General features: G+C 42.3%; 1 protein-coding gene across 1 annotated transcript in view; it reads right to left on the bottom strand.

Annotated features, from left to right (window-relative positions):
- Window positions 1-17,172, bottom strand: part of LOC135512444 (adhesion G protein-coupled receptor A3-like) — a 268,454-nt gene that overhangs the window by 149,293 nt on the left and 101,989 nt on the right. The window contains exons 9-12 of the mRNA XM_064934473.1: window positions 16,057-16,276; window positions 15,609-15,758; window positions 11,314-11,475; window positions 10,627-10,833 (exon numbers count right to left, since the gene is read on the bottom strand). Coding sequence (XP_064790545.1) covers window positions 10,627-10,833; window positions 11,314-11,475; window positions 15,609-15,758; window positions 16,057-16,276 — 739 coding nt within the window. The remainder of the gene's footprint in view (window positions 1-10,626; window positions 10,834-11,313; window positions 11,476-15,608; window positions 15,759-16,056; window positions 16,277-17,172) is intronic.

Genomic DNA, 17,172 nt, shown 5'->3' with positions numbered 1-17,172 from the left:
TGGGAAACAGTGTTTAAACCCTTTACAATGAAGATCTGTGAAGTTCTATGAATTTTTATGAATTATCTTTGAAAGGAGGGTCCTGAAAAAGGGATGTTTCTTTTTTTGCTGAGTTTATATGGCATGGCATATTTTATACCACTAACAGGGGAATTACTGAATCTGTGTATAAAAAGTAGGTTGTATCGATTACATTTGTCTCTGAGCACTTGTGGGATGAGGTATTTGGTGGGTGTGTTGTCCTGCCTGTGGTTGTGTATTTCAGTTCCCCAGATGAGGTAGCATAGCTCTAACCTGCAGGGTGACTGTTTAGCGACTAAGGGCTAGCAGTAGCGTAATTTAAAAGCACTAAAGCTCTATGAAGCAGGAAGGCTATTAAGAGAGGGAGGTTAGAATATCCCACCAGATCAGCCACATACCCTTACTATTTATGCCTCAATGAGTAAGAGGGAGAGACATGATTGATAAATATTGTCCTAACTGGCCGGTCCACTATGCCTACAGTAGGCTGTTACTGGGTCCCTGTGGCTTAGCTATGCAGTTAGTTTTTAACTCTACTTCCATGCCATGGAAAATCATGCAATACATTAGCAAAGCGCATGACCACCCACCTGAGCATATTTTATTTTCAGCCACCTCCTGTGTTTGAGTGGTGCCAAATCCTCATCAATTAAACTTAGCTGGATTGATATCTTTAATTTTACTCTGGCGATTCTTTCCCAGTCTTGCTTGTGCCATTTGTTTTTTCCTGTTAACGTAATGACCAAAGAATCGTTTATAACTACCTGTCAAACAATCCAGTCATGGCTGAAGTGGGTTCAATGGAATGCAGTACATTGGCTAAACGTTGCATCTATAAGAACGCTTTGTCGGGGATTTTATTTTTGGTGGTGTTCATTTTTTTGTGCAATTGAAAAAATTCATGATTTAATATAGTTGAAATGTTTATAAATGAGATCTGCTTAAATTACTTCTGAAAATGAACACTGGTGATAGTGATATTATGTCTGATATCACAAACAATGTAAAGTATGAATAGATAGGTGTAACCTAGAGTCAAGAGTTTTGAATTAAAATTGTGCTGTCTCCTTGTCTTGACAAACTAGTTGAATTATGCAAGATAACGTGACAATAACATTATTAATAAAGACGTCTAGACAGCACAGGTGAGTGAGTGCAGGTAGGCATAGACCGAGCAAGATTTTGGTTGTTGCAGCTCCATTCCTCCACTTTAAATAAATGTTTTCATGTATGCAAATACAACCAGTATATCGGAAAGTACTTCGGAAAGTATTCACAAGTATTTGACTTTTTCCACATTTTGTTAGGTGACAGCCTTATTCTAAAATGGAATAATAATAAAAAAATATCTCATCAATTTACACACAATGCCCCATAAAAATAGGTTTTTGGAAAACATTTCAGGCCACTCTACCATAAAAGGTTTGATTGGCAGAGTGCTGCAGAGATCGTTGTCCTTCTGGAAGGTTCTCCCATCTCTACAGAGGAACTCTAGAGCTCTGTCAGAGTGACCATCGGGTTCTTGGTCAGCTCCTTGACCAAGAACTTTCTCACCCATTTGCTTGGTTTGGTCTTGGTGGTTCCAAACTTCTTCCATTTAAGAAAGAATGAGGCCAATGTGTTCTTGGGGACCTTCAATACTGCAGACATGTTTTGGTACCCTTCCCTAGATCTGTGCCTTGACACAATCCTGTCTCGGAGCTCAACGGACAATTCCTTCAACCTCATGGCTTGGTTTTTGCTCTGTCAACTGTGGGACCTTATATCGACAGGGTGTGCTTTTCCAAATGATGTACAATCAATTGCATTTACCACACTCCAATCAAGTTGTAGAAACATCTCAAGGATGATCAATGGAAACAGGATGCACCTGAGCTCAATTTGTAGTCTCATAGCAAAGGGTATAAATATTTATGTAAATAAGGTATCTGTTTTTTTATTTTAATACATTTGTAAAAACGAAAATCTAAAAACCTGTTTTTGCTTTGTCACTATGGGGTAGATTGCTGAGGATTTGTATTTATTTAATCAATTTCAGATTAAGAGTGTAACGTAACAAAATGTGGAAAAAGTCAAGGCGTCTGAATTCTTTCCCGAAAAACACTGTATATGCAAATGAGGCACATAAAATTGTCTTTAATTTAATCACACAGTATAAAAAAACAACTGATATACCTGATATTTTACAATAAACTGAATTCCGACCAAAATGCCTGAACTCTGTGCTTGTACAATGTTTTACAGTTGAAGTCAGAAGTTTACATAGCCAAATACATTTAAACTCACTTTTTCACCATTCCTGACATTTAATCCAAGTAAACATTCCCTGTTTTAGGTAAATTAGGATCACCACTTTATTTTAAGAATGTGAAATGTCACAATAATAGCAGAGAGAATTATTTATTTCAGCTTTTATGTCTTTCATCACATTCCCAGTGGGTCAGAAGTTTACATACACTCAATTAGTAAGTCGCTCTGGATAAGAGCGTCTGCTAAATGACTTAAATGTAAATGTAAATGGTAGCATTGACTTTAAATTGTTTAACTTGGGTCGAACGTTTTGGGTACCCTTCAACAAGCTTCCCACAACAAGTTGGGTGAATTTTGGCCCATTCCTCCTGACAGAGCTGGTGTAACCAAGTCAGGTTTGTAAGCCTCCTTGCTCGCACACGCTTTTTCCATTCTGCCCACACATTTTCAATAGGATTGAGGTCAGGGCTTTGTGATGGCCACTCCAATACCTTGACTTTGTTGTCCTTAAGCCATTTTGTCACAACTTTGGAGGCATGCTTGCGGTCATTGTCCATTTGGAAGACCCATTTGCGACCAAGCTTTAACTTCCTGACGGATGTCTTGAGATGTTGCTTCAATTTCTTTCCCCATGATGCCATCTATTTTGTGAAGTGCACCAGTCCCTCTTGCAGCAAAGCACCACCACAACATGATGCTGCCACCGTGCTTCACAGTTGGGATGGTGTTCTTTGGCTTGCAAGCCTCCCCCTTTTTCCTCCGAACATAACAATGGTCATTATGACCAAACAGTTCTATTTTTATACGAAAAGTACGATCTTTGTCCATGTGCAGTTGCAAACCGTAGTCTGGCTTTTTTTATGGTGGTTTTGGAGCAGTGGCTTCTTCCTTGCTGAGCGGCCTTTCAGGTTATGTCGATATAGGACTTGTTTTACTGTGGACATAGATACTTTACTTTCACACCAAAGTACGTTCATCTCTATGAGACAGAACGCTCGTCCTTCCTGAGCGGTATGACATCTGCGTGGTCCCATGGTGTTTATACATGCGTACTATTTTTGGTACAGACGAACATGGTACCAGGCGTTTGGAAATTGCTCCCAAGGATGAACCAGACTTGTGGTGGTCTACATTTTTTTAATGAAGTCTGATGAAGGCTGATTTTTTTTTGGGGATTTTCCCATGATATCAAGAAAAAGAGGCACGGAGTTTGAAGGTAGACCTTGAAATACATCCACAGGTACTCCTCCAATTGACTCAAATTATGTCAATTAGTCAATCAGAAGCTTCTAATGCCATGACATAATTTCTGGAATTTTCGGAGCTGTTCAAAGACACAGTCAACTTAGTGTATGTAAACTTCTGACCCACTGGAATTGTGATAGTGAATTATAAGTGAAATAATCTGTCTGTAAACAATTGTTGTAAAAATTACTTGTGTCATGCACAAAGTAGATGTCCTAACCGACTTGCCAAAACTATAGTTTGTTAACAAGAAATTTGTGGAGTGGTTGAAAAACGAGTTTTAATGACTCCAACCTAAGTGTATGTAAACTTTCGACTTCAACTGTGTGTGCTATAATTCAGTCAAATATATAATGGAATTTTTTATTCAAAAAGTTACAAGTCTATTCATCCATTATCCAAATGTTGCATTTGTTGGGATAGTCTTCAAACAATTTAGATAATCTTTGCTAAATACATCTTGGAAATATGGGGCACTTCAATGGGTTCAAAATCTGTTCCACATAGAGGAGCACTCTACCATGTTAAGGAAACAAGACATCACTGGGATTCTAGAAGACATTTTTAATCTCACCTTCACAGTGCATGAAAACACTATTACCCACTACACTTGGAGGCGTGATATTTTGAAACTGCTCTTTTAATGCTGTCATTTAAATTAAACAATGTGAAAATGCAAGGCAAACATCGTGAGCAGCAGTATTCCAAACATATTTGGGATTATTGCAATGTCCCACTATTCAAAAACTGTTATTTAGGCATGAGTGTGCAATTAGGCAGAAAATGTCAGCCTAGGTGTCTAATTGTCAGACTTTGAACCCAAACATATTCAGGCATTTTCTAAGAATCAGATTCACCATCAAAACAAAGATTGATCAGCATTTAAATTAAGGACATAACATAAAATATTGTAGAAAAATGCTTGTGGGCAATTACATCAGATGAGATTAATTGTGTTTACCAGATGGCACTGAAAGAGAATCTGCTTTGATGATAAGTAAGTAATAATATGAACGATGTCAAGTTAAACTCAGGTGAGCTTATCAAAGACAGTATCATTAGCTTTCTGTCACAGATTGAGTCCATGAGAATGTTTTTCCTCTCTAAAACGAATCTCTATTAGGCATGCAAAATGTTTGAAATTAAACTAAATGCATGATTATATCTGTGTTTGTGTTTTCATTTGAAATAGTATAGAAGTTTATTGGCAGACTATAATATACTTTATGATGCACCTGATATTCTGTTATTAGACATTCTGTTGGAAGTAAAAAGGCAAAAGCTAACTGTGCAGCTTGGCAGAGTGTTATGAGGGGAGTGTGTGGTCTTTGAGTGGAATTCTTTTGAGGAAATCCACAAACCAGAGTCCTCCTACTTCACTGTTATCCAACCCAATTAGCTACCAGCCAGACATTTGAAACCATTTGTGTTGGATGGAGCTGGTGGCTGTGGTCTGGCATCTAGCGTGTGTATGTGTGTATGTCTGTGTCTGTGTGCATGCATGCGTAGTGCAATGCTGACGCTATGCCTCTCGTTTGGATGTGCATGGGCTTTGTGCCATAGTTCAGTTTAACCTGGCACAGCACTAAACGTGTATGAGACACAGCTAGTGAGAGAGAGGAGATCAGACATTCAGAGAGTGGTGGATAAAAAAGCACTATGGCTTAACACTAGAACAGCTGGGTGTTGATGGACCCCCCTTCAAGCTAAAGAGCAGTCAATCTGACAGAAACATTCTAACAGAGTAATTAATATGTTTCATATATGCTATAGAAAAAATAAATAATTTGTTTGTGTTTATGAAGGCCTTGGGTAACATTAGAATACAATTTGTACTTCATTTCAAATAACACAATAGCATCTTCCTTAGTTTCTGTTACTGTAGGCTATATGTTCAATAAAACATTTTTGTTGAGTGCCTTTTTTTAAACTATGAAACAGAAAGCATTTGCGTTGGAACATGGGAGCAGCTTGTTTTTACAATGACAAAATAAATAAAAAATAAATAAAATGTCCTGGGATAACAACATTGGGTTGTTATTTCACCTGAAATGCACAAGGTCCTCTACTCCGACAACTAATCCACAGATAAAAGGGTGATCCAAGTTTGTTTCTAGTAATCTCTCCTCCTTCAGGCTTCTTCATCTTCTTTGGACTTTATATAACAGTTGGCAACTAACTTTGAGGTCCTTTACCACTACCAACTGGACCACAGTTCATCTTTTAATCACCCATGTGGGGTATATGCTCCTAAAAACCAATGAGGAGATGGCACGTGGGTATATGCTCCTAAAAACCAATGAGGTAATGGGAGAGGCTGGGCATGCAGCGAGTCAAGCGTCACAGATAAAACCAAGTTATATTTTAGCGCCTGGCTACACAGATTCTCGTTGACGCCCGCGAGCAGTGTGGGTGCAATTATTTAATAACATCTACAGTACCAGTCAAAAGTTTGGACACACCTACTCATTCAAGGGTTTTCCTTTATTTGTACTATTTTCTACATTGTAGAACAACGGTGAAGACATCCAAACTATGAAATATCACATATGGAATCATGTAGTAACCAAAAAAACTGTTAAACAAAGCAAAATATAGTAGCCACCCTTTGCCTTGATGACAGTTTTGCACACTCTTGGCATTCTCTAAACAAGTTTCATGAAGAAGTCACCTGGAATTCATTTCAATTAACAGGTGTGCCTTGTTAAAAGTTCATTTGTGGAATTTCTATCCTTCTTAATGTGTTTGAGCCAATAAGTTGTGTTGGGAAAGGCAGGGGTGGTATACAGAATATGGTCTTTTACCAAATAGGGCTGGGTCCATATTATGGCAAGAACAGCTCAAATAAGCAAAGATAAATGACACCAACTGTTCAGAGGACACTGTGTGAATCAGGCCTTCATGGTCAAATTGCTGCAAAGAAACCACTACTAAATGACACCAATAAGAAGAGACTTGCTTGGGCCAAGAAACATGAGCAATGGACATTAGACCGGTGGAAATCTGTCCTCTGGTGTGATGAGTCCAAATGTGAGATGTTTAGTTCCAACTGCCATGTCTTTGTGAGACGCAGATTGGTGAACGGATGACGTCCGCATGTGTGGTTCCCAACGTGAAGGATGGAGAAGGAGGTGTGATGGTGTGGGAGTGCTTTGCTGGTGACCACAGCATTCTGCAGCGATATGTCATCTGAGCTGGTTTGCGCTTAGTGGGACTATCATTTGTTTTTCAACAGGACAATGACCCAAAACACACCTTCAGGCTGTGTAAGGGTTATTTGACCAAGATGGAAAGTGATGGTGCTACATCAGATGACCTGGCCTCCAAAATCACCCGAAATCAACCCAATTGAGATGATTTGGGATGAGTTCGACTGCAGAGTGAAATGGAAGGCAGCGCTCAGCATATCTGGGAACTCCTTCAAGACTGTTGGAAAAGCATTCCTCATGAAGCTGGTTGAGAGAATTCCAAGAGTGTGCAAAGCTGTCATCAAGGCAAAGGGTGCCTATTTGAAATATATTTTGATTTGTTTAACACTTTTTTTACTTACATGATTCCATTTGTGTTATTTAATCATTTTAATATCTTCAATATTATTCTACAATGTAGAAAATAGTAAAAAATAAAGTAATGCCCTTGAATGAGTAGGTGTGTCCAAACTTTTGACTGGTATGAGTAAATTTATTTTGCAACGAGAGCGGTGTGGTCAGCATGTAAACATCATTATAAGTGGCAAGTCGCCTTGATAAATAGTGAAACTTGGCAAAAAAGCAATAGCAATAGCATTATAACGTATATTACTGTTGATATGACAGCAGTCAAAAATAGTAAATTATTGTCAACTCGTACTTGTGTGCATCTTCACCCAATTGTAAGGACCGACGCTGGAGATGGGAAGCAGGTACGGGGAGGTGAACATGTAATGAAGAACAGACAGGTAACAGGACAGGAACAGCGTCAGCACACGGGTACACAAAGACATATGAACATTAATGCTGAAGCGGGAACAGAGCGGGGAAACAGAGATATAGAGGAAGTAATGACAGAGGTGATTGAGTCAAGGTGAGTCCGATAATCGCTGATGCGCGTGATAGGGGGAAGGCAGGTGTGCGTAATGATGGTGGCAGGAGTGTGCAATGTTGGGGAGCCTGGCGCCTTCGATCGCCATGGATGGGGAGCGGGAGCAGGCGTGACACCAATGGCATCAGCTGAATTTAATTTAGCTGTTATCCCTTGTCCTAACAATTGACAAAATGTTTTGTAACATTCACTTACTTGACACAATTTGACATACCTTTGTTTGGTTGTAGTGCGTAATAGTATGTGGCTTTCTCTTGAATGTGTCCCGTTGTCTTGTCATTCTTTAGCAGGTGCCGTTTTTTATGCAGAGGGAGGGAGCTCCCGTCCCACTTTGTTCATGGTGCCGGTCAGACCTGATTTCTTTGCAAGCAACTTGTTCGCCAACGACAGTGAAGTGAAGGAATAGAATGGCCCGCCCTGTTCTTCATTCACAATTGGTGATTCCACTTCTTTCGCTTCTCCTCGCTCATTAACTCACCCATTCTCCCTATGATCCTTTACTTAATTTCTTAAAACTGTTGGTATATGTGTGAAATTGGTGTGAAAATATGTGTGACATTGACAACAGCAGTGTGTTATATCGACTTAGTTAGGAAAAGTCAAGGAAGGAGGGCGGCATGAGCTAAAAAATGTCAGGGGAAAAAAATCACGAGCAGTCATGATGACTGCTTTAGCGGTTCTAAAGTTAAACACCAGCAGAGTACACTGAACTAACCACAGCACAGAGAGGGGGTGTTCTACAATGAATCCAAACATGCAGTGTTCTATGCATGAGACAATGTACTGCGGAAAGGAGAGATGGGAACGGTAATATGAGTGGAAGCAGCCTCTCCTAAAGGATGTTGTAGGTCTGAGTCGGTTTTACTGAGCAGTGGGACAATCAAAGGGAACCGCTGAGCCCTGCAACTCCCCTCCACCTACACCTCCAGCCACCGGGAGGCACTACACCCAGAAGTTGAATTGCCCCCCAATGGGAGAAGCCTTGCCTGGGGACGTGCCAGTACCAACCATATTGGAATTCAAAGGGGGGAATCCCGACATAACTGTTGTCTACATCAGGATGACTAGCTGTCCAGCACTTACATCCCACATTTGGTGAGAGACACAAACAATGACTATTGTCATGTAGCAATACCATAGTGCAATTATTCCTGGTTGACTGCCATTGTTTTCCACAAGAAAATAACCCAATAACAGTTAACTGATTTCTCCAGGATTCCTATTCTAATCCTGTAAATGGCATTCCTATGCACAAAACAATCCTACCAGATGCCTACATGAGAAATTACTGGAGTGGAAAAGCGCCCTCTAAACAGTGGATGTGACGGGCTGCCAGGGCGGCTGTTAGAAGTGAGAAAGGGCCTGTGAGGCCGTGCCAGATCGGCAGTAATTGGAGGGACCTTCGCATATGCAATGCCACGTCGGAGGGTTGTACTCCCAGAGCAGAGGAGAGCAAGGAAGAGTCCAGTGCCAGGGTTAAAAAAAGTCTAGTTATGAGAGAGACAGAGAGAGGCAGAGAGAGAGGCAGAGAGAGAGGCAGAGAGAGAGGCAGAGAGAGAGAGAGAGAGAGGCAGAGAGAGAGAGAGAGAGAGAGAGAGAGAGAGAGAGAGAGAGAGAGAGAGAGAGAGAGAGAGAGAGAGAGAGAGAGAGAGAGAGAGAGAGAGAGAGAGAGAGAGAGAGAGAGAGAGAGAGAGAGAGAGAGAGAGAGAGAGAGAGAGAGAGAGAGAGAGAGAGAGAGAGAGAGAGAGAGAGAGAGAGAGAGAGAGAGAGAGAGAGAGAGAGAGAGAGAGAGAGAGAGAGAGAGAGAGAGAGAGAGAGAGAGAGAGAGAGAGAGAGAGAGAGAGAGAGAGAGAGAGAGAGAGAGAGAGAGAGAGAGAGAGAGAGAGAGAGAGAGAGAGAGAGAGAGAGAGAGAGACAGAGACAGAGAGAGAGAGAGAGAGAGAGAGAGAGAGAGAGAGAGAGAGAGAGAGAGAGAGAGAGAGAGACCCCACCTTAAGTAGCCTCACTACTGCTCTGAGTGCCCCTCACAATCAATGACAATCACTCCCTGTCTATCAAGCCACACAGGTTTGGTTTGGAATTTGTTCACTTATATAAGCCTTGTCATACTCTCAACCTCTGTCATTGATAATCACAAAGGGACAGCTTAGTCATTAAAGGACTGCGTTGCTTTTCTCCCCGTGGCTATTTTATCTCAGAACACTGCGTAGCTACACTGGGCCCTCCGAACAAGCTAAATAATAGCTGAACACAGTAGACAGGCTTATCTAATCTGAATCGGACACAGTTAACAACCACGCAGAAACAGGCAAGCACGCAAGCAAACACGCAGACACACATCCGCACACACACAGTGGCTGAAGGGTATAACTACCTACTGAAATATTGCAAAACAATGCCCCTACAATGCCAGAGGAGTGTTTTTCCCTGTCTGCATCTGCAGACTGTAAGCTGTCATCTGTCAATTGGGATGGGCCAGCAGCCGTTATGACAGGATAACAGTGATTTAGTGTGACAGGGATACAAGGCCACAGTATCCATCACAGGGGAATGGCCTGCATACTCTGACTTCAAAACTACCCCACCAATCCCCACTCCTCCCACTTTACAGCGCAGCCTATCACAGCTGATTTACACCATGCCATGGCACCAAAACAGGATGTCAATTTATGGAGAGTAATAGACACCATCAACTCTGCCAGACAGGTGCCCTGCCCTGTTATTCTTACACAACAAGCAGTGGGTGCATTTCATTATTTACCATAATAAGCTGCATTATGTACAAAAATATAGACAAGAGAAACTTTTGGACAGAAATAAATGTCCAATCTGTGATTAACTCTTACTGTACCATAGAAGTACAGTATAATTCCTAGAACAGACATCCGCATTCATATCAACAGTCTTTAATAGGGGGACCAGTGGCAGTATTGATTGGATGTTATTCCCATTAACCAGGGAGTAAAAGCAGGAATTTCATCATTCAGTGTGTGCTTTATTATCAAGCCATTCTATTTCTATGTACTGTACCTTGCGGAGTTGGCTGGCGGGGGAGCCGCTGCCGTTGACTGGGTGACATTTGAAGTTGAGCAGCAGATCCCCGATGGCATCCTGGTCCCCATCGGCCCTCTGAGTAGAGAGGGGTGGAAGGGGGGCTCTCTGTCCTGCCGTACACGAAAGACCCTGGAAGTTAGACGGCCTGATCAGAAAGGCCTCCAGGGCTATGTTAGGAGACACCTGGATGGAGACAGAGTGATAGGGAGGATGGAGTGAGATGTTGACGAAACTAAACCAAAGTGCTGGTCATGCTGAGCTGTGAGACTAAAAGAATGATGAACGAGCTTTGATTCTGAAACCAATCTTGGTAGCACTTTATAAGGTGCAGATATTGGATCTTAACTTGGTCACTCTTTTGTCGCTGAGAATTTGACCGGGGTTGCAGGAATTACATAAATTCACTGAACACACGCACTAACACACGACTACATTAACAGTATTGCACTTTTCATGAAGCCTAATTTTGACCAGCTAAAAGCCTAACCACGATCAAGCAACATTACATCTGCGGGAAAGTGTTTATGGACTAAACATTAAAATCCTATTGCCGCAGGATTCTTTTGCTGCAAACAATACTGGTCAGATCCAACACCTGTATCCTTTAAGGGGTTCAAATGTAATTTATAAACATTTAAGTGCATTTGATGTTTGTCTACCTACCTTTGATATGACCTGCGTGTCTATGGTGAGAGCCAGGTCAGCGATGCGTTCCACACACTGGACGATGCGAGTACACGCCCTGGCCTCGTTCTGAGCCATCCACAGGATGTGTTCCTCCACCAGCATCATGTTACTGGCTATGTCAGAGATATAGTCCCCTAGCTACAGGATTCAGGTAAAAGAGAGAAAAGTAGTTCTGTCATTAACATCTATCACATCCACTAAAGAAAAGCCATTTATTATACCAAAACGGATTGCTCGAGGGTGGTGATGGTGACTTTATTCATTATATAAAGATTTAATTTAGATTAGCGTCTCCAATGGGGCATAATCACTTCATTGTGAACTATTTACATCAACGTCAGAGTTTTTTTAATCTAACTTTTCTGTAGAGAGATTGGGTTGGCATTAATCATTGTGTATCTGGGAATCCAAGTATTGGTAGGTTTTCTAGTATGACTGTTTACCTATGGCAAGTGGCTCGGAGATGAGAGCTCCAACTAATGATCTTCGCACAGAAAAAGCCAATTCCAATTCCAACACACTCCTCTGATCTGTGTGCCCAGACCCTGTAGTTGTCTTCAATCGTATAGAGGATAGACATTTTGAATTGGTTAAGGGAATATTATCTCTTAATCACCGCACCTCTCAGGTGCATTATTGTCACAAGCAAGAAAAAAAGTAAGATGAAAAGTGCACCGCTTTTCAAAATATATTGAAGGCTGTATGGTGGCAGGATAAGACACCTTTATTCCTGAACTGTGAGTACATGAAGCATAAAGTGCTCGTTCCAGTGTGGCCAACACACAATACCACATAACACAATACATCGTCGAACATCTCATTCCAAAGTCATGGGCATTAATATGGAGTTGGTCCCCCCTTTGCTGATACAACAGCCTCCACTCTTCTGGGAAGGCTTTCCACTAGATGTCAGAACATTGCTGTGGAGACTTTCTTCCATTCAGCCCAAAGAGCATTGGTGAGGTCGGGCACGGATGTTGGGGGCGATTAGGCCTGGCTCGGAGTTGGCGTTTCAATTCATCCCAAAGGTGTTCGATGGGGTTGAGGTCAGGGTTCTTGAGGTCAAGTTCTTCCACACCGATCTCGACAAACCATTTCTGTATGGACCTCACTTTGTGCAAGAGGGCAATGTCAATGTCAGGAAAGGGCCTTGCCCAAACTGTTGCCACAAAGTTGGAAGAATCGTCTAGAATGTCATTGTATGCTGTAACATTAAGATTTCCCTTTACTGGAACTAAGGGGCCTAGCCTGAACCATGGAAAACAGCCCGAGACCATCATTCCTCCTCCACCAAACTTTACAGTTGGCACTGTATTGGGGCAGGTAGCATTCTCCTGGCATCTGCCAAACCCAGATTCGTCAGTCGGACTGCCAGATGGTGAAGTGTGATTCATCACTCCAGAGAACACGTTTCCACTGCTACAGAGTCCAATGGCAGCAAGTTTACACCACTCCAGCAGATGTTAGGCATTGCACATTTTTATCTTAGGCTTGTGTGCGGCTGCTCAGCCTTGGACACCCATTTCATGAAGCTCCTGACGAACAGCTCTTCCGCTGATGCTGCTTCCAGAGGCAGTTGGGAACTTGGTAGTGAGTGTTGCTACCCACATCAGCACTCACCAGTCTTGGTCTGTGAACCTGTGTGGTCTACCACTTCGCGGCTGAGCCATTGTTGCTCCTAGATGTTTCCAATTCAGCCCTTACAGTTGAGCCGTGCAGCTCTACCAGGGCCGAAATTTGACAAACTGACTTGTTGGAAAGGTGGCATCCTATGACAGTTCCACTTAGAAAGTCACTGAGCTCTTCACTAAGGCCATTCTACTGCCAATGTTTCTCCACGAAGATTACATGGCTGTGTGCTCGATTTTATACACCTGTCAGCAAAGGGTGTTGCTGAAATTTCACACATCAATCTATACACAATACCCCATAATGACAAAGTGAAAACAGGTTTTTATACATTTTTCAAAATGTATAAAAAATAAAGAAACTGAACTATTCAAACCCTTTGCTATGAAACTCGAAATTTAGCTCAGGTGCATCCTGTTTACATTGATAGCCCTGGAGGTGTTACTACAATTTGAATGGAGTCCATCTGTGGTCTTGAAGAACATGATTTGGAAAGGCACATACATGTCTATATAAGGTCCCACAAGTCATGAGGTTGAAGGAATTGTCCGTAGAGCTCCGAGACAGGATTGTATCTGGAAAAGGGTACCAAAAAATGTCTGCAGCATTGAAGGTCCCCAAGAACACAGTGACCTCCATCATTCTTAAATGGAAGAAGTTTGGAACCACCAAGACTCTTCCTAGAGCTGGCCGCCAGAGTTCCTCTGGCTTATGTCTGGCCAGAGTTCCTCTGTGGAGATGGGAGAATCTTCCAGAAGGACAACCATCTCTGCAGTTATTAACCAATCAGGTCTTTATGGTAGAGTGGCCAGACATAAGCCACTCCTCAGTAAAAGGCGCATGACAACCCGCTTGGAATTTGCCAAAAGGCACCTCAAGGACTCTCAGACCATGAGAAACAAGATTCTCTGGTCTGATGAAACCAAGATTGAACTCTTTGGCCTGAATGTCAAGCGTCATGTCTGGAAGAAACTTGACACCATCCCTAAGGTGAAGTATGGTAGTGGGGATGTTTTCCAGCGGCAGGGACTGGGAGACCAGTCAGGATCGAGGAAAAGATGAACGGAGCAAAGTACAGAGAGATCCTTGATGAAAACCTGCTCCAGAGAGCTCAGGACCTCAGACTGGGGTGAAGGTTCATCTTCCAAAAGGACAACAACCCTAAGCAACACAACGCAGGTGTGGCTTCGGGACAAGTCTCTGAATGTTCTTGAGTGGCCCAGTCAGAGCCCAGACTTGAACCTGAACAAACATCTCTGGTGAGACCTGAAAATAGCTGTGCAGTGACATTCCCCATCCAACCTGACAGAGCTTGAGAGGATCTGCAGAGAAGAATGGGAGAAACTCCCAAAATACAGGTGTGCCAAGTTTGTAGCTTCATACCAAAGAAGACTCGAGGCTGTAATCGCTGCCAAAGGTGCTTCAACAAAGTACAGAGCAAAATGGTCAGAATATTTATGTAAATGTGATATTTCAGGGTTTTTTCTATATACATCTCCAAAAATGTCTAAAAACCTGATTCTGCTTGGTCATTATGGGGTTTTGTGTGTAATTTCATGATACATTTTAGGATAAGTCTGTAGCGTAACAAAATGTGGAAAAAGTCAAGGGGTGTGAATTACTTTCTGAATGCACTGTAAATTGCATGGACTCAATGTGTGTGCAATAATAGTGTTTAATATGATTTTTGATTGACTACATCATCTCTGTACCAGCATGTTATGGGTATGCTTGTGAGGACTGGGGAGTTTTTCAGGATAAAAAAATCAACGGTATAGAGCTAAGCACTGACAAACTCTTAGAGGACAAACTGTTACTATCTGCTTTCCACCAGACACTGGATATAAATTCACCTTTCAGCAGGACAATACCCTAAAACACAATGCCAAATATACACTGCATTTGCTTACCAAGAAGACTTGAATGTTCCTGAGTGGACGAATTACAGTTTTAACTTAAAAATCTACGTGAAAATCTATGGCAAGACCTGAAAATGGTTGTCTATCAATGATCAACAACCAATTTGACAGAGCTTGTTGAATTCTGAAAAGAATAATGGACAAATGTTGCACAATCCAGGTGTGGAAAAATGTTAGAAACGTACCCAGAACGACAGCTGTAATCACTGCCAAAGGTGCTTCTACAAAGTACTGACTCAGGGTGTGAATACTTATGTAAATGAAATATTTCTGTATTTCATTAGTCGTCCACAATTTGACATAATTGTAAGGCACTGTATAGTTTTCCTTCAAATGGCATGATACGAAGTTGACGCACTGATGACATCTCAGCGAAATTAGCACCCAAAGTCTTGCATTTATGGGGCTGGAGTAGACTAGCCAGCTACCGGAGCAAAAAGAGAGAGCCATTCATACATGCCTTTCATTGGACTATAAACTGCTTGTCCAAAGAAAACAGCTTGGGTTCTTTATTGTATCATTCCTTGAACTTAGAGTGTGTGATCAAACACATTATATAACGTTTTAGTGGACTGCAGGATGGATGCTGAGGCTAAGTGCTGTGTGTGTTTTTGTTTTTTGTGTGTTTGTGCGCAAGCATGCATAGGTGTGTGTGCGTACGTTAGTGTGTGCGTGCAACCTTCTGTGTGTGTGAACAGCAGATAGTGCTGCTATCATACGTACGTCTCTGCGCTGGTCCACTAGGCGAGTCAGCCTCTCCACCAGGTGTGTGACAAAGATGACATCCATCACATCGCTGAAGTCCCCTGCCCTGCTGGTGAAGGCTACCAGCTGCTGGGCTAACGGCTGGGCATTACTGGTGTTGATGGTCATCTGGAAACAGAACAGTGGTTGGGTTAGTAGAGGCTAGATCACTTGGATTTAGATGCATTTCATACGTGCATATGGGCATAAATTAAGCACGATATTAACTTAAATAAAATTTTAAATGCTAAGCACGGATAATATAATTGAAGATTCTTCAGTTTTCAACCCCTTGTCTCACGTCGTTTCTGCTAGTGAGAAAGACGGAAATCGATGTTTGAGATAATAGTGTGGATGTAAGGTGAGAGTTCTGTGCCTGACTCTCCTGGGTTAAAAGTGAGATTTGTGGAGTGAATTGCTGTCCTACCTGGGTGAGCTCATGCAGTACACGGGTCACCTCGCTGGCATACGGGCACTGGGTATAGTCGTCCTCTGCCCACTGGCCTGCCGGGTCACAGCGTCGCCAGGCCTTCTTCTCCCTCTGAGTGGGGTGGTGTGAAGAGGCACCAAAAGGGTGGGGGGCAGAGCCAAATGTGGATGGAGCACAGGGCAGGAAGGCCAAGAACCCTGCCAGGGTCTTTGGCCACCTGTCACAAGAGATGGTGTCAATATCCTTGTCACCATGATCCACCATAAGCCTTGATTTCCCGATGACATATGTGAAACTTTGCTTTGTTATTACTAAGTTATCATATACTTTTGATATGCTGTTGATATGCATAACAAGTAAACAATCATAATGGCACTGCATATTACATTTTAATCTTACTGCAGTCTATAACCTGAAAATACCCTAATGTCAATTTGGCCATTTTTCAAGAAGTGAAAACAAGAGTAAATTGAGGAGAGACTGAGGAGAAATCTGTTGTGTCCGTGAGGAATCTGTCTGGCTTTCTCCCCTTCATCACGGCACCGGCTACTTAGTAATGTATGGTACTAATTTCCCCCCAACAACAAAGGCTCTCATTTTCCAGCCCATTACGTCACTGCTGGGCAAAAACAAAGACTCTCTGCTCGCTGCACTGGAAGTGGGCTGTAAAGTACAGGAGAAACGCACAACAATGGAGCATACTGTACACGAAAACAAGACAGGAGGGAGAGAAAAAGTGAACTTCTCAAGTCTTCCAGACGCTGACAGAGATGGCCGCCTCGCTTCGCGTTCCTAGGAAACTATGCCGTATTTTGTTTTTTTTACGTGTTATTTCTTACATTGGTACCCCAGGTAATCTTAGGTTTCATTACATACAGTCGAGAAGAACTCCTGAATATAAGAGCAACGTCAACTCACCATCATTACGACCAGGAATATGACTTTCCCGAAGAAGATCCTGTGTTTTGCCTTCCAACCAGGACAATGGATCGGATTCCAGCCGGTGACCCAAAACAATGACGCCGTAAAAGGGGCAAACGAAGTGGTCTTCTGGTCAGGCTCCGGAGACGGGCACATCGCGCACCGCTCCCTAGCATACTACTCGCCAATGTC

The sequence above is a fragment of the Oncorhynchus masou genome, chromosome 24 (assembly GCF_036934945.1).
Source record: "Oncorhynchus masou masou isolate Uvic2021 chromosome 24, UVic_Omas_1.1, whole genome shotgun sequence".
NCBI classification, from domain to species: Eukaryota; Metazoa; Chordata; class Actinopteri; order Salmoniformes; family Salmonidae; genus Oncorhynchus; species Oncorhynchus masou.
This window is presented reverse-complemented; position numbering and strand designations above follow the sequence as displayed.